Below are 25863 nucleotides of genomic sequence, written 5' to 3'. Positions count from 1 at the left end.
CACGTCTCTCCGATATTTCTTTCTTTTTTTTTAAGTTTTTTTATTTTTTTGGATGTGGACCATTTCTACAGTCTTTATTGAATTTGTTGCAATATTTTTCTGTTGTTTATGTTTTGGATTTTTTTTGGCCCTGAGCCGTGTGGGATCTTAACTCCCTGACCAGGGATCGAACCTATAACCCCTGCACTAGAAGGCAAAGCCCTAACCACTGGACTACCAGGGAAGTCCCATCTCCAATATTTCTAAAGCTCCCTTTTGAGTATGCTGTGCTGCCTCCATTCCTGATCTGAAACCAGGCTCCACTACCAAACCCCATGTGAAAAAGAAAAGACGAGCATGTGATGGGCTGGGTGGTGGGCTCCTACCAACCTCCTCTGACTAAGGCAGGGGGCTTCCCTGGGTGTCCCTATCCTACGCTCGGGGATGTGGCTGTGTTTTCATTTCTCTGCCTTTCTCCTTTGTGTTGCCATGACTCTCAGGTGTAGCGAGCGTGCCTGTTCCCAAACCAGATACCATCTCTCTCTCTCTCTTCCGTAGGCACCGTGCTGTTGTGCCAGGCAAACCAGGAGGGATCTTCCATGTACAGTGCCCCCAGTTCACTTGTATATACTTCCGCAAGTAAGCCCATTCGCGTGGCTCTTTTTGTTTTGTGATATAAATCTGAGTCTAATCACCTTCCCTCCCATGTAAGTTCTCTCCCCCTCCCTCCACATCACCCTCCCTTGTGGCTTTCTGCGAGGTGAAGCTGATCTTCACAAGCATGTCTCCGTTTTTCGCTGTTGCTTTAGCATCTAACCCCTCTGCTCATTACCTCCGAATCCTTGCCCCAGCCATTCTTTGTTAGATCTTTGTCAGGATGGGGGCCAATGGATGGGACACGGGGCTTTGGGTTGGGGGCAGGGGGATGGGAGGGAGGGCATAGCTGATTGCCTGCCTTCTATCACAGCTTTGCAAATGTATATGAAAATAACTTACATAAAATATGCAGGCCATCCAAGTGACACCCTAGCCTAGCAAAAGGTGCTTGGTTGGTGCTTGTGGGCACGGTGTTCTCATGGTGGGAAATATCACTAGCCTGTGGCCGGAGTCTTGTTTGCAAGGCTGTATTACCCTTTGTGGTTCCATTGAAGAGGAGGAAATGAGAGGAACAAGTGGTTCTCCCCCATTTAACTGGGGGGAGGTGGGGTGGGAATAATAGCTTAAAAGCACTTTAATAGATATGATTATAGCCACGAATTCCTAGAAGGAGGAGACCAAAAAATAAATGTGGAAGAAGAGATCAAGTGCTGGCAAGGAAAGACCAAGGATTCCTCTGCCGGGGATGGGACCTCTAGGGTGGAGATGTACCCCACTCCCACCCCAATTCCCAGAGCCGGTTGAAGAAGTCAAAGTCTCGCTGAGTCCACCGTGATTCTCCAGCTGGTTGGCCCCTCTCATTGTCCCTTGGCACAGCCAAGACCTTCCCATCTCTTTCATACAATGTGTCTATACCCTATGGAATCTCCATAACTTCCCAATGGGTCCCCACTGGGATAGATGACCAAGAGTGAGTCTAGGGGCCAGAAGGGAGGTGGGCTGCTTCTGCGATCAGCTAGAGGAAGGGACGGGTGGGGATCAGAGGCTGTTGGTAATCAGGCCAAGGGTAATTAGAAGGATGAGAGACTGAGGGGAATCTTGACTAGCTACCAAGGTCAAGCATCTCAATTCCCAAAGGCTGAGACAAACCAAACTCTTCGCTGTCGGGGCAAAGGTTAGAAACAGTCACCAGGAAGCCAAACCCGAGGGTCCCGGAAGGCATCGGGTCATGGGGGCATCCCAGTTGTTTCTCCCAAGCAGAGTGTAATCTTCAGCAGAAGCTTTGACAGTCCTTAAGTGCAAGGTATTTTTCTGTGTTCCCCGAGAAGCCCAAATCTAACCATATCGGCAAGAAATGGTTCTTCCTGAATTTATGAACATTGCCCCATCGCCAGTGTAAATTGTATCTGTCTCCTAGAACTAGAAAGCTACTGCACATTTTCACAGGCTCAAGCTTGTTTAATCCTCAGAGTCTGCACCAGGTAGGTATTACCCTGTTTGCTTTACAGCTGAGGAGGTGGAGAGCAATGAGAAGTGGAGTGATTTGCCCAGGATCACACAGCCAGGATATGGTAGATGTGTTTTTTAAACTTGGGGAGATTTTTCAACCATTGTCTGTTTTTCTGGCTCCATTTGATGCTAAATCTTTTCATCTTCCCATGGAACCTGTTTCTCCTTCTGTATAAATTTTATTTTCTGTAGGAAAGAGGGTGACCCAAAACTCACCATAGGATACGGTGTATTATTTGGGGTTTTCTCTAACATTGCTGTCCTATACAACTGTCTAGAATGAAGTGTTCTATATCTGCATGGTTCAGTACATGGTGCGGGTGGGACCGAGGCATGGAATGTTAAATTTCATTAAATTTTAATTAATGTTACTCTAGCCACATGGGGCTGACAGCTACCATTTGGGGAGTGTGGCTTTCTATGTCATATGTATATTTCACTTTCCTTTATAGAAATGAAAAACAAACAAACAAATTAACTCCAAGAATGGACTAGTTTGAATCGGTATAGCTCTTCTAAAGTGACTTGGGGAAAATGTGTGTCATAAATGTCAAACGTGAAAATATGTCACAAATTCTCTGAATTAATAAATAGGTTGCAAATACAGGGGACATAAAGTCTAAATTGGGGATCAGCGAACCACAACCTCAAGGTCAAATCCAAACCCCAACCTGTTTTTGTAATGCTGGTAAAACAAGAATGACTTACTAGATTTTTCAAAGGACTAAAAAAAAAAAGCAAAAACAAAAAATAATATATGACAGACATAAAAACTAAAGATAGCTCAGTCATGTCCTACTCTCCACAACGCTATGAACTATAACCTGCCAGGCTCCCCTATCCATGGGATTTTCCAGGCAAGAATACTGAAATGGGTTGCCATTTCCTCCTCCAGGGGTTATTCCTGACCCAGGGATCAAACCTCCGTCTCTTATGTCTCCTGCATTGGCAGGCAGATTCTTTACAACTATCACCACCTGGGAAGCCCATATGATGATAGATGTAGGTGTTCCACAAAAGCCTAAAATACTAACCGCCTGGCTCTTTTCAAAAAAGTGTGCTGATCTCTGATTTAAATGGTCAATTTTATTATTGAAAATACATAATGGCAATATCATGTCACTGGTTATAATGAGACTTTTTTCCCCCTGGAGTTTCAGAGTAAAACATTTATGATAATTATAGAAATTGCATCATGTGTGTCCAGACCCTTCATTTTTAAATTGCACAATCCGTCATGTTACCTACACATTTTTCATCCTATTATTTTCACTTATTATCACATCATATGCACTTTATGAAAATATGTTAATGGCCTCATAATAATCTATTGCTTAATGATATTATATTTTAATCTATCCACCCACTGCATTGTTGGGTACTTATGTTGATAGCAATTTTTCAAAAATATTAAAATAAATGTCCTTGCATATACCTAGTATAAAATAAAATAATTTTAAAGAAAACAATTGATAAATAGCTGATCCTACTGCATGCGGGCTCAGTCACTCAGTCGTGTCTGACTCTGTGACCCCATAGACTGTAGCCCGCCAGGCTCCTCTGTCCATGCGATTCTCCAGGCAAGAATACTGGAACAGGTTGCCATTTCCTCCTCCAGTGGATCTTCCCGACCAGGGATCAAACCCAGGTCTCCTGCATTGACAGGTGGATTCTTTACCACTGAGCCACCTGGGCAGCCCAGCTAATCCTACTACCCCGTAACAAAGCCAAACAAAAACTAGCTTCTTGCATTAAGCATCTTCACTTGTCAGTTCCTTCAGTGACAGTATTCAGATCAACAAGCTCAATTTTTTTTTTTCAGTTGGTACTTTGTAAGGACAGCCAAACCCTGAGACCCCTCCTTCTCCACTTGAGTTCCAAGTTTCCATCTTGAAGCAGTAGCTCTGAGTATAAAGATGTTCCATCCCTCCCTAAGACATGGTGCTGAGGTTTCCTTTCTGTTCTAGTTCTCAGATTCAACAATGCCTTTTGGAGCTGGACTGTTGGCAGTTAGCTGACTTCTTTGACTCATTCATTTATATTTTCTTTTCCAGATCAAGGTATCCATTCTAGTACAAAGTCACACCCTATTTTCTACAAATAATTCAGCCAGAAAGTAAAAGTTCATTCTTACAGGTACACACACGCATCTGGGGACCCAAGCACCATCACCTAAGATTTTTTTCCTTACTCCAAGTCTGACATCCACAGGGCTGAGAGTCAAGGGCCTCCTCATCTTGGAGGTCTGAACAGTGTGGCCTTTCTTTCTCTAAGCATCCAGCCTTCTTCACCAGAACTGAGGCTTCCTTAGGTCTCAGTAACTTCTTTTTTTTAGGCTACATGAGTGTTTCAACTTGAAAATGCATATGTTTCTCATTTTTATCTAACAACTGTGCTCCTGAAGCAAAGTGTGTGTAAATCACACTTTTATCAATGCGATACTGTGTGTTTACGGACTTCCAGGATTACACCCAAGTTTGTATTTTTTTCCATGGATCTTTAGCTGGCCTCGGATATTTTAGGCTTAAATTGTCCTTCTGCCTAGCCAAATAGCTAATCATCTGTAAATAACATCCTTAAATGCAGTAGGAGAGATGGTTTTTAAAGGAACCCTGCTGAATTAGTCTGTAATGAAAACAATTCTACCAAAGTTATCTGTTTTTTATGATGCATTTATGCATAATGGGTTTCCTTCCCCACCCTCCGCCTTGTAATATGTCGCAGGACATTGAAAGCATTAAGAGAACAATTTTCACTCGGGGCTCAATGTCCATACAATCCAATCCCACATTTTCTCCCATCGCACTCCCACTGAGTCCAGCATTTCCTCCTTTTCCCCAAACTTGATCCTCCTCGTGTGAAACCCACTTCAAGCTCTCCCAGAACGTCACACATCCTTTTTCATGTCCTCATAAACCACTTCCATCCATAGTAGTGTATCAGACTTAAGTGAAGTCTGATCAAAAGTCTGGAGAATAAGGTAAGATCACCTTGGGCCAAATGGAAAACATTTAATGTCAGTATTTTGGTCTTAAAAATATAAACCTTTCTTACTCACAAATCAGAAAGAGACTCATGGACTTAGAGAACAAGCTTATGGTTGCTAGGGAGGAAGGGATAGTTAGGGAGTTTGGGATGAACATAAACACACTGCTAAATTTTTAAAATGGATAATCAACAAGGACCTACTGGAGCACAGGGAACTCTGCTCCGTGTTAAGTGACAGCCTGGATGGGAGGGGAACGTGAGGGAGAATGGATGCATGCATATGTGTGGCCGAGTCCCTTCACTGTCCACCTGAAACTATCACAACATTGTTAATCAGCTATACCCTAATATAAAATAAAAAGTTCAAAAAAAAATTAACCTTTAATCAACAAAGTTTAATTAATTAAAATTATTGTAGTGACTTTCAAATAACTAATTAATTCATTAACATCATGCTTCGCTTTGTGTAACAAACAATGCAACTCCTCAACAGAGAGGTTTGGGAAAAGTGGGGCCCGGCTGAGGGCCTGCTCAGTGCCCCCCTCTTCCTATGGCCAGGGGTCTAGAGGCTCCTTCTGTTGAGGGAAGGGCACTAAGTATATTATTATCCTCACTGCATATGGTGGTTGCTTACGTCAAAAACAGCTTTAGGCTGAGAGTTCATTAGTCTTTATCAAATAATCCAAAGTAATGGTAAATATGGGGCTTCCTTGGTAGATTTTCGGACCGAATAGAATCTGCTTGCAATGCAGGCGACACAAGTTCCATTCCTGATTCCCTGGAAGATTCCCTGTATTCTTGCCTGCGAAATCCCATGAACAGAGGAGTCTGGTGGGCTATAGTACATGGGGTCCCAAAGAGTCGGATACGACTGAGTGACTTTCGCTCACTCTCATTCCTAATGGTAAATATAGATAAATTTTATTTGAGTAGATGTATTAAATATTAATGAAATCAAACATACTGACAGCCAAGTATTTCTCTGTTAAACAGTCATACACTTGAGAAAAATTGGAGATAATTTGTATATAACAAATGTGATCCAAGAAAATGCCTGAATCTAAAATCATGGTAATGTTCAACAAGGGTATTTACAAACCATATGTGAAAATCAAGCACCAACATTTGTGAGTGGTAAATTCCTCCCTCTTCTAAAGTTCTTCAAGTAATTATTCAACAGTTCTTGTTCAGTCGCAAAGTCGTGTCTGACTATTTGCGACCCCATGGACGGCAGCGCAACAGTTCTTGGGAGCTCTTTAATTTATTTACTTTTGATTTAGTATACCTTCGGGCATCCTTAATCCTGACCTGAAGAAAGAAAGAAAAAAAAAATGGCTTCAGGCAGAAATAGGAAGGTGAAAAGTCTATCACCTTTCTTCCAAATTAAGACATTATTTTCATTTTTCTCAGTTGAAATATCACTGTAAATCATTAGTTCCATGAATGGGGCTAATGGAACATCCACTTCCAGTATGGATTAGCAAAGTCAGCTCTCACGGATTCTCATTTCCACATGGGGTAGATGTGTTCAGAAGCAAGTCAATGTCACCCGCTTTGTTTTGTCTTTCCAGTTTCATAAATAGATTTTAAATTACAAAAGTAGCATGTATTCACTGTAATGAGAGAAGCAGGCAAACACACACACACACACACACACACACATCTATATGGAATGATGCAGTAATATCTCCCCAATATGTCCGCAAACACAGGCTTTTCAAGTAATCTGTAATCTGACTCCCTGGAAAGTTATCTTGCCACATTTTCTCCATAACAATGCAAAGAAAGACATACACCAGTGAAATGCGAGTGTGAGAAGTTTGTTTCCACCCAGAAGGAAGTTGGTAATATCCATATTAAATCCACATTACACATGTTGATCACATTTTGTGTCACTTAATATCACATTTAGGCTTCCCCCATGGCTCAAGTAGTGAAGAATCCACTTGTAATACAGGAGACGTGGGTTCAGTCCCTGGGTCAGGAAGATCCCTTGTTGGAGGAAATGGCAACCCACTCCAGTATTCTTGCCTGGAAAATCCCATAATCAGAGGAATCTGGCAGGCTACTGTCTGTGGGGTCGCAAAGGGTCGGACACAACTGAGCACACACTCACACACAATAACACATTTTCACTGTCTCCCATTAAGCGTTTTTGATAATTTCATGCTGTTCCATGATGTGAGTGGTCCAGAGTTCATGCAGTCATCTCTGTCCACAAACTTTAAAGCTATGTCTTTTCCAGCCTCTCTCTGAAGGGTGCAGCACATATCATTACATATACTCTGACATACCCATCCGTATTCCAAATCCACATGGAGATTCCCAAATACAATTGTCAGCTTCATCCCACATTCTTGCCAGCACCTGCATCGTTTGCTCTTTTCTATAATTTTGCAAACCAGGTGGGTGAAAAATAGCATCGAGTTTCCTCTAGCTGTCTGTGCCTTTCTTTTAGTGAGGAACATCATCTTTCACATACTTAATTGTCATTTGGATGTTACCTCTTGTGGATTTCCAATGCACATCTGCTCGTTTCTCTTCCAAGTTTTCCTCATTTTATTTGTAATTCACATCGAGTGGTAATTATTATTTATTTGTTTGGTATGTGGGATCTTAGGTCCCCTGATCAGGGATTGAACCCACAGACCCTGCATTGAAAGCACAGAGACTTAACCACTGGACTACCAGGGAGGCCCAAGAAGTAATTATTTGTGAGGTACGTTACCTATGAATAATGTAAATGTTACAAACTTAATTCCTATGTTGGTCAGTTGATTCTGCTTGCATTCCACTCTACATTTTTAGTTCTGTAGGTCAATGAATTTGTCCTTTCTTTTGTTACAAGCTTAGACATCTTATTAGATGACTAGAGCCCCAACTTTGGGCTCACTGTATCACACATCAAACTCCCACTGACTATCTGTTTTACATATGGCAATGTAAATGTTTCAATGCTGTTCTCTCAAATTATCCCAACCTCTCTCTCCCTCACTGTGTCCAAAAGTCTGTTCTTTATGTCTGTGTCTCCTTTGCTGCCCTGCTGCTGGGATTCTGAGTACCATCTTTCTAGATTCCATATTTTGATATGGAATATCCATATGTGTTGATATACAGTATTTATCTTTCTCTTTCTGACTTTATTCACCCTGTATAATAGGCTCTGGGTTCATCCACCTCATCAGAACTGATTCAAATGTGTTCCTTTTTATAGCTGAGTAATATTCCATTGTGTTTCTGTACCACAACTTCCTTATCCATTAAATCGGTCGATGGACATCTAGATTGCTTCCATGTCTGGCTATTGTAAATAGTGCTAAAATGAACATTGGGGTACCTGTGTCTTTTTCAATTATGGTTTCCTCAGGATATATGCCCAGTAATGGGATTGATGGGTCATATGGTAGTTTTATTCCTAGTTTTTTAAGGAATCTGCATACTGAAATTTTCATCCCTGGCAACAGGAAAAAAAATTTTTTATATCCCAGGCAAATGCTCAAGGACCTAAATGTTATCAAAATGCAAAGGCATCTCCTCCTTAATTAACTTTTATGAAACTCAAGGGCAAGTGGTAGTGGCAAAGTTTTAATTGATGTATTGATTGCAGATTTTATGGCAGTAGTTGTGTGGAATTCATAAAGCAATGGTTTAAGTGGCAGAAACAAACATAAATCAGGCCTGCCCTGTTCTACTTTCAGGTAATTGATAAAATTTCCATTGCTTTCTGTAATTAAAGTAACAACCTAAATTAATTGATGGCTTCCTCTTTCTTCTGCCCACCATAGAAAATGTCAGTAGGTGGAGTTCAGTTAATAGAAGGTTCCCCAGCAGGTCATTGTGCTACTGATAACATTGGTTTAACGAACCATGCCCTTCTTTCTCTCTCTTTTCAGTAACTCACACCTTCCTGCTGACCTCTGAAAGGCTTTTTCTAATGTTTTCTGGAGGAATCGCTTAAAAGAGTAATAATCAGTGCTGGGATGAGGCTAGTGAATTTTGTCTTTGGACAAAATTTAAAGAAGCACCAAGAAACTCAGTCATCAAGGACTTCCCTAGTGGGTCCAGTAGCTAAGACTCCTTGCTCCCAATGCAGGAGTCCTGGGTTCTATCCCCATCAGGGAACTAGATCCCACATGCCACAACTAAAATTTCACAGTCTGCAATTCAGACCCAGTGCAACCAAAGTAATAAACATTAAAAGCAAAACAAAACTCAATCATCAAGATAAATAATATTTTAAGGTGATAGTTTTTTTTAAAAAAGGAAATGAATGGAAAAAGATCCAAGATTAGCAAAATATCAAAATTTTCCATAAAAACAAAATGAATATTATTCAGTTTTCTTTCCATGTAGGATCCAATATGGCTCAGCCAAGCACTTCTTTATTTAAATTTTGAGTCTGTTTATCACCAATTCATTAATAATCATTTTAATTTTTTAAAAAAATGCATGAAAATATGGTCAATCCTAATTACTGAGTTTTTTGGTGCTCTGTCCCTCTTACACTTTTTAGCCCAAGGTGAGTCCTAGTTCCAGCCATGAAATAAAAGATAATAGTTATAATGATAATAATAATCAATGGTTTTTGAGCACTTACTATGTTAGACATTCTGCTGTGCTAAGTCACTTCAGTCCTGTTTGATTCTTTGGGACCCCATGGACTATAGTCCACCAGGCTCCTCTGTTCATGGGATTCTCCAGACAAGAATACTGGATTGGGTTACCCTCCTCCAGAGGATCTTCCCTACCCAGGTATTGAATCCGCGTCTCTTACATCTCCTCCATTGGCATGGGAGTTCTTTACCACTAGCGCCACCTAGGTCCTTCATATGAATGTTCTCACTTAATACAAGAAAACTATGCTCTAGGTGTGATTATTATGCCCCCTTCTCACATGAGAAAATTTAGCCTTCGAGAGATTGAAGAACCTGGCCGTGGTCATTCAACTGGATCAAGGATGAACCAGTCTGACTGAATCCTGAGTTTTCCATCTTCCCCACTCTAAACATACGCACCAAAGAATCCTTGTTCTGTTCCTGGAAAAGTCGGAGTGGAGAGAGGTCAGATGGACCTTCTAGACAGCTTTCCATCGTCAGCATTCAAGCTCTGAGTTTGTGCTCTCTCCTTTCCATCCCAAGATCCCTGGAGAGTCCTTTTTTCTCTGTCTGTTTTTTGACAAAACTATTCTTTGAAAAGTCAGATAGTCAATATTTCCATCCTCATGGCTTATCTAGTCTCCATTGCAACTACTCAGTTCCATCAGGTCGCCATAGCTTGAAAGATAATAAATACATAAATGAATGGGTGTGACTGGGCTTCCCATAACAGTTTATTTACAGAAACAGTCTTTGTGCCAGATGGCCCAGAGGCCATAGTTTATCATCTCCTTCATCAGGCCATCATTCTCCTCTGATATGGCAGAACCCAGGGCAGCTGGCTACTGGGGTGGTGGTAAAAGGAGACTTCCTTTTGAAGTGAACTCTTGTGTCTCTTTTCCTTTTGTACCGTTTGATCACATTTTAAAACAAATAATGTTAGGTAGGCACAGAAAGAGAATACCCTTCTCCTGATCCATAGTAAAGTAAGATCTGTACATACATTCAGTCTAGATACAATGCATTGACTTAGTTTTGCCCTCACAATAAACAATAAAGAAACACATATGGATTTGGAGCCCTGATTTTGGAGCTTTGACCTTCTCTAGGGCTTCCCTGGTGGCTCAGATGGAAAGAATCCGCCTGCCATGCAGGAGACACAGGTTTGATTCCTGGGTCAGGAAGATACCCTGGAGGAGGAAATGACAACCCACTGCAAAATTCTTGCCTGGGAAATCCCTTGAACAGAGGAGCCTGGCAGGCTACAGTCCACGGGGTTGCAAAGAGTTGGACATGACTGAGCACGCGTGCACACACACACATACACACACACAGTAATTCACTTGTATTTTCAATCCTTGGCTCCACCCCCAAACCTCAACTGGGTTAGCTCCTTTACTGACATCTGTGATCACTCCGGCTGACTTACGATCACAGGCCACTTGGTTGGTTGTTACTGTTGTGTCCATTTTTTGCTTTTTTTTTTTTTTAATCAGTTTCAAGAAAATTCTTAAAACACACTAGTTGAACACCCTCAGTTGTTCACAGGGAAAACTCAGCCAAGGAGAAGCCATGATTCAGGCAATTGCTCTCCCAGTACTTTGCTTATTAATCTCCATGCAGAAGAGGGCTTTTGTCTTTTCAGACGGGGGTTCTCACTTCTGCAATAGGCTGCCAGTTGCAAAAAACTACCATCCGCTGATGTGCCCCCAAACATCTTATTTGTCTTGATATTTCTTGCACAGAAATACATGTGACAGATAAGGAATCACTGGAGAGTGGTTTGCTTTGTGTCAGACAAATATTAAAACAATAAACTACGTTGCCCTGGGATCCTCCTGCGTGCATAGCCAGAGAACAAGGCCGAGATGAGATGTTTCTGAAAGACAGGGAGGCAGTCATTCTGGGGGAATTCCCTGGAAACCTCAGGTCCTGTGATATCACTGAGAGTATTTTTTCTTATGCACATCCACACACAGCCTGGTGCAGAGCCTGCATGAAAGTCCTTGAGCATCACTGTGTTCTCCTTCCCTCAGCCCTGAGCAGAGGCCAGAGGCTCCTTGTTGATTATCTCTTTTATATATAGTAGTGAAAGTAAAAGTGTTAATCACTCAGTCGTGTCCAACTCTTTGTGGCCCCTTGGGCTGTACCTCGCCATGCTCTTCTATCCATGGGATTCTCCAGACAAGAATACTGGAGTGGGTAGCCGTTCCCTTCTCCAGGGAATCTTCCCAACGCAGGGATCAAACACAGGTCCCCTGCATTGCAGGCAGGTTCTTTACCCTCTGAGCCACCCGGGAAGCCCTGTATAGTAGTGTGTATATATTAATCCCAAACCCCTACTTTATACCCCACCTTGCCACTTTGGTAACCGCAAGTGTATTTTCTACGTCTGTGCATCTGTTTCTGTTTTGTAAATAAGTTCATTTACATCATTTTTTAGATTCCACATATAAGTGATATCATATGATCTTTGTCTTTCTCTATGTGGATTTAAAATGGGGGAAGAAAAACCTATACTGAGTTCAGAGCTAGGATCTTGTTTGATTCCTGGAAAGTAAAGTGGTGCAGCCTGATACACTGGTGCTGCTGTATATGTTTAGGGAGCCTGGCTTTGTAAGTGATGCCAAGCACTCCCAGTCTGCAGAGCTGGGAGCGAGCAGCTTAGGAGGGAAGTAAGAATCACCAATGGGGGGCTTCCCAGGTGGCTCTAGTAGCAAGGAACCCTTCTGCCAATGCAGGTAAAAGAGGTATGGGTTTGATCCCTGGGTCAAGAAGATCCCCTGGAGGAGGGAATGGCAACCCACTCCAGTATTCTTGCCTGGAGGATCCCATGGACAGAAGAGCCTGACAGGCTACAGACCATGGGGTCACAAAGTCAAACACACTTAGCCACTAAATAACAAGAACCACCAAGGACACTCAAGCCCTGCGGTGGGGATGCTTGGTATTTCTTGCATAGAAATGTGTCCAACCACAGAAAGATGGTCCCCTCCTTCCCTTGCATTATTTCTCTTCAAAAGCAGATTTCCCCACACAGGGCAAAGGTACATGAAAGGAAACTGAACCTGGCATGGTTGTTTTAAATACAATTGTTGTAACACTTGCTTCATGAAGAACTCCAAAACACCATTGTCTCAAATCATGTTTTCATTCATGTAAAAGTAGGGACCTGCCAAGAGCTCTTTTATTGCCACTGGAGAACTCGGTGTTGCCTGTGTGCTAAGTCACTTCGACTCCGTGGACTGTAACCCTACAGGCTCCTCAGGCCGTGGGATTCTCCAGACAAGAATACTGGAGTGGGTTGCCATTTCCTCCTCCAGGGGCTGTTCCTGACCCAAGGATCCAACTCATGTCTGCTGGGTCTCCTGAATTGCAGGCAGATTCTTTACTGCTGAGCCACTGGGGGAGCCCAAATACCTGCTTACCTGTGAGCATTAAGTGACATCCTTGTTTTAAAAGTTTTCAGGCTGCTTGAGGCATTGTAGCCCCTCAAACAAATGGCTCTTCTTTCCTTTTCGCTCTTAGATGCAATCTTTTTCAGGTGCTTTTGAAAGTTCACCAACAAAGCTGGCTTGGAAAGTTTATGTTAGTCTAGTGCCTGGACAACTGGACCACGTCTGAATGGTCCTCCTTCGATCTGGTCTAGGTGGGCATGTTGGGGAGGTCTCCAGCTGGGAAATCAGACAGGTGATTCCAGGTCCAGATAGCACCTGCAAAGCTCTGGGTTTGTTTGGGGATGTTGCCCAGAGGATCAGGACTCAGTTTTCAAGTCTGGAAGCTGGTTTTCAAAATCAGATGGGGTTTGACATCACAGCGATGGCTGGCAGTGAAATGAACGATGCTTTTGCATCGCATTTCCATCCCGTGAGTCCCCGTCAACCCCCATCTAGGGCCTGGCGTTCATGGAGCCGCAGCAGCCCCAAAGAACCATGGGAAATTCAGCCCAGCATAAGGGAGCTCATTTATCTCACTTGCCCCGCTTCCTACCTGGAGAGGCAATTCACCGAGCTTGCTGTTTCAGCCAGCTGTTAGCTAGATCATGAATGATTTAACAATTGAACCTTTACTGTGTGTATGCACTCGATAAAGTAATTATTTATATAAATTATTAGCCTTTTTTTCCCCCTCCACGGCTGCCTGCAAAAAGCTACATTGACACCAATACAGGTTTTGTCAGAGGAATAGATGCTGGTAAATCGCTTCGTCCAAGTTACAGTAGGTCTCAGCATCTCAGGGCTTTGTCTCCCCAGGTTCCTTCTAAGGACAGAAAGCACTTTTGCAGATGCCTTCTGAGGTCCTGCCGAGTCAAACACTCCAAGATGGAGATGTATTCTTGTTTTGTCTTTTTTTTTTCACTGAATGAAATGTTACAAAATCCCTGCCCAGGAGGGTGATGTCAGTAGATGGAATGTAAGTAGATGGAATACAAAAAGGTCTTTAGCACAGAAAAAGCTTCTCACTGCACATTTTAGCAGCCTTGGCCCTCCCCACATGTCTGTTGGATTAATCTGCCCATTTGTAACCTGGGAGAAAAGAGACGGCCAGCCCCAACTTCAGGGGGTAAGCAGGAATCAGGGGGTAATTAGATAATATCCAAAGCTGCTGTCCTCGTTCAAAATCCCAGAGACCTAAGTGTTGAAAGAATATTCAGGTGTGTGAGCGTTGTGGGGTTGTGGGGAGGTTTGTTGAGACTCCTTAAATTTGTTAAGTTCAGAAACATGTCTGCTTTGGGAACACCAAATTTACTGCTCAGAATGATTCTCTGTATGGCATTACATGCTTTAATGTATATTTTTTACCTAGATGATTCATTTCTTTCCAAGGAAGAGACTATTTCTAACCAAGCTGTGAGTCAAGTGACATTCGAGAAAGTGAGTCGCTCAGTCATGTCCGACTCTTTGCGACCCTGTGGACTATACAGTCCATGAAATTCTCCAGGCCAGAATATTGGATTGGGTAGCCTTTCCCTTCTCCAGGAGATCTTCCCAACCCAAGGATCGAACCCAGGTCTCCTGCACTGCAGGCGGATTCTTTACCAGCTGAATCACAAGGGAAGCCCAAGAATACTGGAGTGGGTAGCCTATCCCTTCTCCAGTGGATCTTCCTGACCCAGGGATCAAACTGGGGACTCTTGCATTGCAGATGGATTCTTTACCAACTGAGCTATGAGGGAAGCCCGAACATAAATATAGAATGGAAGAAATGTCACCTGCCCCCCTCTTTTCCATGCTCTGGCCTGCCGGAAGGTCTCAGGGAGGCTTGTAGACACAGATCGCCCTGCAAATTAATTCAGTCCATGAGGAATCAGGGCTGGTTCTCTTGGATGTGTTATGGATTAAGGGAGGTGATGGAGCAGTTTGTCCAGACATAGGAGGGAAGTGAAAACTGACGGCCTGGAAGAAGCGTAGGGGGGCTTCCCAGGTGGTGCTAGTGGTAAAGATCCTGCCTACCAGTGCAGGAGATGCAGGAGACAAGGGTTCAGTCCCTGGGTGGGGAAGATCCCCTGGAAGAGGGTATGGTAACCCACTCCAGTATTCTTGCCCCATGGATAGAGGAGTCTGGTGGGCTACAGGCCGTGGGGGCACAAAGAGTCAGGCACAACTGAAGTGACTTAGCACGCACACATGCAAGCTGCACATGGAGAAAGGGGAAGTGGAAAGTTTTTGCCTAAAACTGACAAAGGATGCCTTTGTTCCAGCGCCTCCTGCAATAAATAAGATGGCAGGGTCTGGTATCAAGCTCTCTGGGTTCAGATCACTGGAGAGTTTCTGAGCTGCTCTCTGTCTACCTTTCCTCCCCAGGAAAGTGAAGATTACAGTTAAGACCTGATTCATGTGGTTCTGTGACGAGTTTTGTGAGTTAACCTGTGGGTCTGGCCATTAGCAAGTGTTAGTGACTAGTAGCTGTTTCATCATACAGTAAAATCTCGTCTATCTGATCATGGAGTCCGAGAGGATGGAATTATGTCAACCGTAATCGCCACTTTTAACGATTCCAGTTATCACTGTCTGAACTTTGAGACACATGAGGTCCAGAGTCTCTCATCACTGCTGTCCTCATTAAATTTCTCTTAAAACAGACATCCTTCTGAAGCAGCAACTCTCCCAGGGTCAAAGACCGTCACTCATCTTTCCTCTGTAACAGAACTAGTATGACATTCTGAGTTTATCTGACAATATAACCAATAAACATCTCAGCATTTACCTGGGGCCAGGTCATCCTCTGGGTACTGGAGACACAGTCTGGACAAAGATAAAGTCCCCCGGACACCTCAAGAGAGAGCTAGATAAGGAGAGTGCAATCATATGAAATGGTAGGAATGAGATGGTAGGTGAAGAGGGAAAAAAGAGTGGTATGGTGGTGGCAGTGGTGGCATCAAGAAATTTGGAGTAAAATTGAGAGGAAAAACCTTTGAAGGAAGAGATGACGTTGGAACCAAGAATTAGATTAGGGAGTCAACGTTTAGAGACTGGACAAAGTCGAGAATCTTTATCACTGAGATGCAGAGGTCAGAGGAGGCTGGAGGAAATGAGGTCTGTCAGTCTCAGACAGTGAAGATTTAGGTCAGTAAATTCATCTTTGGCAATCAAGCCAGCACAATATCCCCATCATTTTTTTTTTTTTTCCTTTCAAAAATGTACATCTCTCTCCAAGTCCAAGTTCTTGCCAGTTCTTTCCACTCATCCTCCTTGGACCTGTAATGGCTTAGAAACTTCTGGCTAATTTGGATTTGACTAAAACTTTTGTACCATGACGTTATGTAAAGAGATTCAATTATGGCGTGCAATGTTTTGTGAGTAACTGCCGCCCATAAAAAGTTAATTAATCAGGGCTGTGTCAATTTCCTTGTGCCATGTCAATTTGCTGCCAGGTAATTAATCACTAATCACCCACCAAACAGCAGGCGGGGGTGGGGGGGCACCCTCAAGCCGTTTATTGTCTTTCTTTCTCCAAATAAATGGCACGTGCAGCCGGCAAGAAACACATCTTGCCTTTCATAATATTTTTATCGACACTTTTGCAAGTTGTAATAGACTGCACCAACAAGCAGCTGCAGTTCAATGGAATATGAATATTAAAGAAACAAATGAGCGGAGATTTATAGGACGTTGCGTTTCTGTTATGTCAGTTTTGAGATTAAACCGAGCAAATGAACAGTGAAAAATTACTCTTCCATGTGGAGAATGGTGATTAGACTTGTACATTAATTAGAAATTTTTGTTTTCCTATTCAATGCATTTCAAATGAGGATGTCCTGTAAGAAACTGTTTGTCCAAAACGTAGATTTATTCACTTCTAAACAGCAGTGTTTAATATCAACATGCATTTTAAAATGAAACAAGAGCCGATCCCAAATGTGAGTTTCAGGGATGAATAGACATGCATATGAAAACCAGAGAGTCCAACAAATTAAGTGGCCATTTTGGTCTTTTTGTCAATGACTGCCTGAATGCAAGACTCCCTTCTTACTCCTAAACCTAGAAATGACTGAATTTTAACAAAATTGAAAGCCTTTCCATTTTTATGTTGACCTAGAACCAAATATGGTCCGTCATAATAAGTGTTCCATTTAATATTATTTAAAGACGGTGACCTCACTGTGTGTACATTCTGAGTTACAAACCAGTTTGATGTATCTTTCTTTGAGATCTTTCCTGCAAATTGCGCATTTTTTTGCCATGTGGAAACAAAGTCATCAGGTTTTTATGTGGGCTTTTTTGGACGATGCATTGTGATGTTTATCACACAGTGCTCTGTCTGTGAAATTGAGCTATTGCTGGTTGTTTATTTCACCTGGTATGTTACCTATTATACCACTTCTTAATTTATGGTCCAGCTCATGGAACGGGAGTTCCCTCGAGGGGAATCCTGCAGAACCGTGAACCTGCTGTTGCAACCTCATCTGTACCCCCAGAATTGTGTAAGTGAATATTTCCTACCATAAATTACCCACGGAACAATTCAGCCCCCAAATGAGCATGAACATCTCTGTCTTAAAACATTTCAGGCGTGGGGGAGGGAGAAGGTGGCATTCACAAAGCAAAGAAGAGGAAGAACAGACAAAGAGACAGCTTCCCCCACCCCCCATCCATCCCAAACAGCACACCTTTTCAGGGCATCTGGCAACCTCATGCAAATTCAAACCCATGCACAAATGCAAAGAATAATTGCCCGTTAAAGCAGTTGTATATTTTTATGGTTTTGATGCAGAGTCTGCCCCCCTGTCGGGTTTTGCATCTGCTGTTCTTCCATCTCTCCCAGAGCTCTAAAACTTTAATATGCAGTTTATAACCCTCAAGTATTTTCCACTGGTTTTGTTGTGTTCTTTCTCTTGGGATTTCTGGGCTTGCTGAGATGATCTCATTTGTGTTTATTTTCGAAGGTAAGCACCACATTCGTAAAAGAGACAGAGGGAAGGGATCACGCGTTCGTCACTGTAAATACGTTGAACTCCGAGCTCCTCGGAGGTGGGAGGTAGGGGCCTCTGTCTTGCGGGGGAGACAGGCAATAAGCAGTTGACACTTTGGTAAATGGCCCATTTGTCTGGTTGATACACCCACACATCTTCCGTTTAAAAATGTTGATTTGCCTTGATACTTGAGCACATCACAGCATGCCTCTGGTTACATCCCTGAAGTTTCCATTTCATTGAGTTCAGCGGTGGAGAACTCCTTATTCCTGAGAGCCGAGACGGTTGCTCTGCTAACCTCGTCCCACTCTGCTCTGGATATAAATCTAGCTGAAGGTTGGGAGTGGGTGGGCTGCGGATGTTGAGGTGTCAACAAGATGTGCAATTGGCATTTGCTCCAGAAGCTCAGGCCCTGTTTTCTTGGAGAGAAACTCATTTTTAGCTTATGAGCTAAATCCAATTTTCATTGCAGTGATACCAGATTTTTCACTTTGATTCATGCTGGATCAGGTTAAAGAGGGAACCTTTCCAGTATAATGAACCTGTGCTTTTTTTTCCCCCTCCCTTGTCTCTCTCATGCCAAGAACTAAGGATTTATTTGGTATCCACGAAGCAGCCTGAATACTTTCCATTGTTTGCCATTGATGGTCTGTTTACATGCTTATTAACTTGAAGTTCAACTAGAAAAAAAAAATCAAACTCCAGCCTTGGGGTTCAGAAATGCCTCTAATTTGGTATCTTTTCTTTCAAACATTGTTCTTTAATTAACAAAGAGGCATTTACAAATATTGGACAGGGTGAAAGGTGAATGACTTTTATTAGCATCGATTTACTCTCTTTCGGTAGTGGAGAGGACATTGTGCGTTTCCCCTTGGCCTTTTGCATTGGATTCATTAAACATGTATTGCCCACTTCCTGTGTCCAAACTCCTGAACTTGGGTATTGATAGATGACATGACTTTCAGCAAAAGAGACAAGTCATGCTGCAATGTAAACATAATTAAGATGTCTTCTTGTTACCAAACCCAAGTCCATGTGACCAAAGCACATGAGACCGAACAATACCTAAATGTCAGAGTTTGGAGACAGGAAAGGTTTATTGGCCTACAGGGCGATGCAAGGAGAGGGGTGACTCAAAACACCCTGAATTCTCTGAAGGGCTTCAGCAAAGCATTTTTAAAGGCAAGGTGAGGGAGGCACTTGGTCAGTTGTTGCAAGCTTCTAGATGTCAGAATCCTTTGTTCTTGTAACTCTCCATGTAGGTCTGATCACTATATTCCTGTAAACCTCCAACAAGACAAATGTTATTCTCTGTTTTGCAACTTTTTATTTCCATAGGACTGGAAAAGAGTTATACCCTTAAAGATCAGAGCCTTGAGAATGGGCAATCCTATCTATTTTAGACTATAGGCAACATATAGGAAAGTCTGATGGCTTAGCGGATAAGAGAATGTGCTTGCAATGCAGGAAACACAGGATTTGAGTTAGATCCCTGGGTCAGGAAGATCCCCTGGAGGAGGAAATGGCAACCCATTCCAGTATTCTTGCCTGGGAAATCCCATGGACAGAGAGGAGCCTGGCGGGCGGCAGTTCATGGAGTCACAGAGTCAGACACAACTGAGCGACTTAGCACAGTACATTATATTCTTTTTACATGGTTCAAGGATAAAGCCATTTTGGTTTTGTTTAACCTAGACCCTAATCACCTAAGTATACACTTCACATATGCAGTTAACCATGCTCTATAAGCCAGCACGCCTGGTAGGCAAGTAAAAATAAATAAATCAGCTCCTACCATCCTACCAGAGTCTAAAGGAAGCTTGACAGACAGTTGTGGTTTTTTGCCATTGAATTTGACCATTTGTCTTAGTTGCAAGACAAGAGAGCCACACTGTCCTGAGCCAGCCATAGAGGGGAAGTCCTCTCATGGAGACGGAAAGAAACCCAGAAGGCACAGCTGTAAGTCAGGCAAGGTAGGAATTATAAAGATTGCTATTTGCCAGTGTTCCTTGTTGCACACATTCATTGCATAAAGACTGAGATTTGCTGGGTTGCTAGGGAGCATCATGTGGGGCTGTGTGCAAGGACGAACATGACCAAATACCTTTTACTGACCAGATGGGTACCACATGTCTGGGGTGAGGGGAGTTTGAGCTCAACTTCTCTGAGAACAAGAAAGCAATCTCCAAACCCTGATACTGTGCAGCAATAAAGGTGAATTTAAGTGAATGAGAGTGGGCAATAATTCCCACTGTAGAGCATTTACCCAAATCATCTCCCTTTTCATCAGAATCACACATATTCCAAGTCTGGTTGCTATTTCTGGGTCAGGATAGCATCTTCTGAGTATGAGTGTAGCAGTTGCTTTTATAAAGATGACAGATCTCATGTATTATTTGCACACTGTGTTTATGCAAATCTTGGGCAGCATGCTTTTATAAAGGACAGAGTTATGGTCGTTTTAAAGGAGTCTAACATGGGTTCATCATCAGTGTGTGCAGACATGGTATTAGGTAGCTGATACCTTGCTGTGCTAGGCAATTTCCTAAATCAAAGAGCAGAACAGATGAAAAACACTGCCCGCATGTAGCTTGCGTTTTAGCTATGGTGAGAGTATTTTTTTCCTTCATATCTGTGATCCAAGTTACTTGATTGCCAGTATGCCCAGGAAGATTTGGGGTAGCCGTCTTCAGAAGGAGATTAGAAAATAAAAGGGAGGGAGGAAGGAAGGAATGGATGCCTAATCCATTCTGTGTACCTTGACACTGAATTAAATCTCAGAGAGTTTTGGATGAAATAGAAAAGAATAGCTTTATTGCTTTTTCAGGCAAAGGGGGCCACAGCAGGCTACTGCATTCAAAACCGTGTGTCCTGTCCTGGAGGGGGAGGTGAGGAGTTTTTCGGTAATGGTTCAGAGAGGAGGAGGGCTTGACTAGCTCCTGGACATTCTTCTGATTGGTTGGTGGTGAAGCAGGTGGAAGTCAGCATCACCAGTGTTCCCTTTCCAACTGGTCTGGGGTCTGTGCGCCGGTGGGCAGCAGGCAGTTAACTTCTCCCACTTGGTGGGGGGTTCAGAATCTACAAAACAACTCAAGGATATTGTTATGTGTGTCCCTTAAGGAGGAACCGAGACCCTGCCCCCAAGGCTGCGCTGTTGTTTCTTGGCTGCTGCTTCTTTGTCTCTGCATCTCTTCCCTTCTCTAATTAGCAACTGTTTGAACCTGCCTGTTGGAACTCAGGGAAAGTCTTGGAGGCTGAATAAAGCCGATTTCCTGTAATCAAGGATCAGGGCACACAGGAAGGCTTTTGTGCCCAGGAGCCCCACTGGGTCCTGTTTGGTTTCAGGAATAAGGCAGGGAGAGAGAGAAGAGGGGAAAAGAAGGGAATATTTATCAATGACAGTGATTAACTAGAGACTTCATGAAGAGACCCCTTGGCCAGTTCTAGATGGCAACAAGAAGGGATAGTTGAGCAAACATCCATATGAGAGACTTACATGCCTGCTTCGGGAAGCCCCTGTTACAATTTGTTGTGGTTGTTCAGTCACTAAGTTACGTCCAACTCTTTGCAACCCCATGGACTGCAGGCTTCCCTGTCCTTCACTGTCTCCTGGAGTTTGCTCAAACTCATTCCTGAATATTCATTGGAAGGACTGATGTTGAAGCTGAAGCTCCAACACTTTGGCCACCTGATGCGAAGAACTGTCTCATTAGAAAAGGCCTTGATGTTGGGAAAGATTGAAGGCAGGAGAAGGGGACAACAGAGCATGAGATGGTTGGATGGCATCACTGACTCGATGGACATGAGTTTGAGCAAGCTCCATGAGATGGTGAAGGACAGGGAAGCCTGGCATGCTATGTCCATGGGGTCGCAAAGAGTCGGACATGACTGAGCGACTGAACAATGACATGTCCATTGAGTTGGTGATGCCATCCAACCATCTCATCCTCTGTCACCCCCTTCTCCTTTTGCCTTCAATCTTTTCCAGCATCAGGGTCTTTTCCAATGAGTCAGCTCTTCACATCAGGTGGCTCCCTATCTTACCTGAGGGCACTTGGCCTCCCAGGAAGTTGATGTGCAGTCCTTCCCTTGTTCCTTTAGCAATCAGAATCTCTTTAATGTGCCCTGCTTGGAGCAGCCCAAAGAGCTTGGTAGGAAGACCTGCAAATCCCTTATCCTGCATTGAGAAGGCTATTTTCTCCCTGCAGGAAAGGGGGTACACAGCGGCATCCTGGCTTTCCCCTTCCAGCAGCTTGCATTCCCTTTGCTCTACTGCCGAGCTTCTGTTTCATGTTCTATCTCAACATCTAAATCCTCCAAGAATTATTGTAAAACCTGCTTGTCGCTGAGAGGGATCTTGTCTGGCTCACTCCGTGCCGCAGCCAACGATAATGAATGGGTCAGCATAATTACCGCATTTCCTCACACAGACAACCAGCTGCTCTGCCAGATTGTGAATTTTTCATTTGCTTTATTTCAAAATCCAGGGTGTTCCTCTGCAGCCTTAATATTTGAACTGTGGCAAGATCGCGTTGGAATCACAGGCTCGCTTGCTCCTTTTCACCCCAGTGTTGAAGCCAACGTCTCCTATCTCACAACTCTTGGCCTTTTAGGATATTAGGATTGCCCTGCTTCCCCATTGAGGTTGATACCTCTTTGCAATTTCAAGAATAGTAGTTGGGCTTCCCAGGTGGCACAGTGGTGAAGAATCCACCTGCCAGTGCAAGAGACGCAACAGACGTGGGTTCTATCTCTGGGTTGGGAAGATCCCCTGGAGGAGGAAATGGCAACCCACTCCAGTATTCTTGCCTGGAGAATCTCATGGACAGAGGAGCCTGGAGGGCTACAGTCCATAGGGTCGCAAAGAGTCACACTCAACTGAGCGACTGAGCACAGCTGAAACACCAGTTAAGAACCATGGGTGCTGAGGGACTGGCAAGCTGAGAGTTGAGTACTGCTATATGATTTGTCTTGACTGACAATTTTTTTTTTTAAGATTAAGAAATAAAGGACATAAATAGAAAGATAAAATCATTCTGGCTTGGTTCTGCCATCCTAGCATTTTACTAGCATCATCAGAGAAGGATATAGTAGAATCCAAGGAAAAGGCTGGCTATTGGCTATTCAAGAACACACGAAGAATTCCAGATGGTAGACAGTCTGTCTGCAACTTCCAGGTCAAAAGTTATAGTCCAGTCTGTGTAATTCCATGAATATAGGATCGGGAATAACTCCTGTGGGAAATCCCACTTCCTTCCCTTCCCAGCCTCCTGCCACTGACATGGAGCTACAAACCTACTGTCCAAGGACTCTGGGAGTAATGGGAGTTGATGGGGTGAAGGGCTCTACTCTTTTTATTTATCTTTTCTTTTTATTGAAGAGTTGATTTACAATATTGTGTTAATTTATGCTGTACAACAAAGTTATTCAGTTACACACATTCTTTTTCATATATTTTACAGATTTTTTTCTCTTTCCTTTTATTGTTTTAAATTATGGAAGCATGATAACACAATTACAAGAGACTTGGAAAATACAGAACAAAATTACATATAGTTCTACTATACATTACAATTATTTTGTAAAGTAGATAAATTAAAATTTTTAGTTGGAGTTTCAGCATCAAACTCAAAAATTGATAGAATGAGTAGACAGAAGAGTAGAAGGATACAGTAGACGTGAAAACCACCATGAACCAATTCAACATAATGAAGATTTATACAATTTTCACACAACAGCAAGATACAAATTCTATTCAAGTTCCCATAGACTATAAACCAGGAGACACTGGAACATATACAGGGACATAAAACAAGGTGCAAAACAATTTCATGGTCTAAAGTAATTGGAGTCATACAGAGTCTGCTTTCTGATATTCTTTTTTATTTTTTTTTCCATTGTGGCTTATCACAGGATACTGAATATAGTTCTCCGTGCTATACAGTAGGACCTTGGTGTTTATTCATTCTGTGTATAAAACTTTACATCTCCTAACTCCCACCTCCCTGTCCATCCCTTTCTGAACCCCTTTCCCCTTGGCAACCACCTGTCTGTTCTGTTCTCTATGCAGAGGGCTTCCACTCTGGAACATGATGGCAGGGAGGGAGGCTGTTTGGATGTAGACAGAGGCAGCTTTAAGATAATATAACACACAACACCCTGTGAGAGGTTAGGAATTCGGCAAAATACATACTCTGGGAGAGGGGAGTTTGGGTATGTTGCCTTGACTCTGGAAAAGAGCCTCCTGGGCTGTGAGGCCTCTCTGAGCCTTTATCTTCCTATCAGACCAAGAGAAGCTGGGTCCTTCCCAGCCTTGCACGTTGCTACCAACACTGTCTAAAATCCCAAGAGAGATGGAACAGGAGAGACAGGGCTGTGGACACAAGGAAACCCATCCTGGTTCTTGTTCATTTCACCTGCCTCCCTCTCTAACAGGCGATACTTCAAGCTCCTGTTAAGCAACAGGATGAGAGGAGAGAAAGGAACAAGGAGAGAATGGATAGTCTGTCAGTCATTTGGTTGGACCACATCCCAGGGCTTCATTCCCTTGTCTTTAAGTCATCCAGAATCAACTATGTCCAATATCTAGAACCTACTGTGGACAAAATCTGGGGGCTACTGCTGATGTGGGGGAATGCACGGGGAAATGCAAGGATGAATGGGATAAGGTGGGGGCCCTCAAGGAACTGGCAGATGAATAGAAGAGGTAAACATAATAAATAAGTGATTTTCTTCTCCAAACCAGTACCCACGAGAGGCTCGGTATTCTGTCAACTAGAGTTCCTGGAGAAATGAAGTCTGGGATTGCTGCGTTAATGGTGTTAATGCACTTCCCTTGGGTTTCCCAGGTAGTGCTAGTGGGAAAGAACCTGCCTGCCAATATAGGAGACATAAGAGATGTGGGTTTGATCCCTGGGTTGGGAAGACCCCCCTGTAGAATGAAATGGCAACTACTCCAATATTCTTGCCTGGGAAATCCCATGGACAGAGGAGCCTGGCAGTCTATAGTCCATAGGTTTGAAAAGAGTCGGACACAGCTGAAGCGACTTTGCACGCAAGCACATACTTCCCTTACCTTAGAACTTTCTGAGCCTTTAATATATTAATAGATCTCCTGGGACAGTGGTTTTCCCAATGTATTTTCCTAAAAGAGCATCCCCTCCATGAGATTCAGTGTGGGTAACAGTGCCTGCTGAGAGTGGGATGGGATGGGCATGACCAGCATGATGAGAGCCTGTGACTCAGGGCCTGGAAAGAGCAGCAAGGCAGGGTGATGTCCTCAGGGTTTCATGGACCTGATGCGTTAGGATTTGCAGACATCCTAGGAGGAAGGACATCCCAGGCAGAGGAAGCTGTGTTAAATATCATGGGTCTCAAGCATCAGGCTTACTTTCCCTCCTGACTCTTGACCAAGTCACTTGACTCAGAGAATTTCCGCACCACCACCCCTGGGAAGATAACCCTGCCCACACTTTCTTGTTCAGAGTTGAGTCCTCATACTTCTCTGTAGTTATGGTTGTTGTATAAATGGTTTTATAAACTGTGTAAATGGATAGGGGGCTGATGGGATCTTAGTAGTGATTTGTCTGTAGGAGCATGAGGTGTCTGTACATGTCTGATGCATACACTTGTCTGTAGGTACAGTGTATTTCAATTAAAACATTTTAACCAGCAATATAGGCTCATAAGGGCTTCCCCCATGGCTCAGCAGTTAAGAATCCACCTGCCAATGCAAGAGCCGCAGGAGACTCAGGTTCTATCCTTGGGTTGGGAAGATCCCCT

The 25863-nt window shown here is 43.2% G+C and overlaps 1 protein-coding gene across 22 annotated transcripts in view; it reads left to right on the top strand.

The window, feature by feature from the left end:
- Positions 1 to 25863, top strand: part of RBFOX1 (RNA binding fox-1 homolog 1) — a 440478-nt gene that overhangs the window by 343660 nt on the left and 70955 nt on the right. For 20 of the 22 annotated variants that reach the window (XM_081554695.1, XM_081554685.1, XM_081554684.1 and 17 more), the window contains one exon: positions 538 to 618. The exons of the other annotated variants lie outside the window; for them this stretch is intronic. In XM_081554695.1, coding sequence (XP_081410821.1) covers positions 538 to 618 — 81 coding nt within the window. The remainder of the gene's footprint in view (positions 1 to 537; positions 619 to 25863) is intronic. 22 annotated transcript variants of the gene reach the window in all.

Source organism: Giraffa tippelskirchi, chromosome 13, assembly GCF_054371585.1.
Source record: "Giraffa tippelskirchi isolate mGirTip1 chromosome 13, T2T-mGirTip1v1.2.pri, whole genome shotgun sequence".
NCBI lineage: Eukaryota > Metazoa > Chordata > Mammalia > Artiodactyla > Giraffidae > Giraffa > Giraffa tippelskirchi.
The sequence above is the reverse complement of the archived record's forward strand: the minus strand, read 5'-3'. Positions and strand labels throughout refer to the sequence as shown.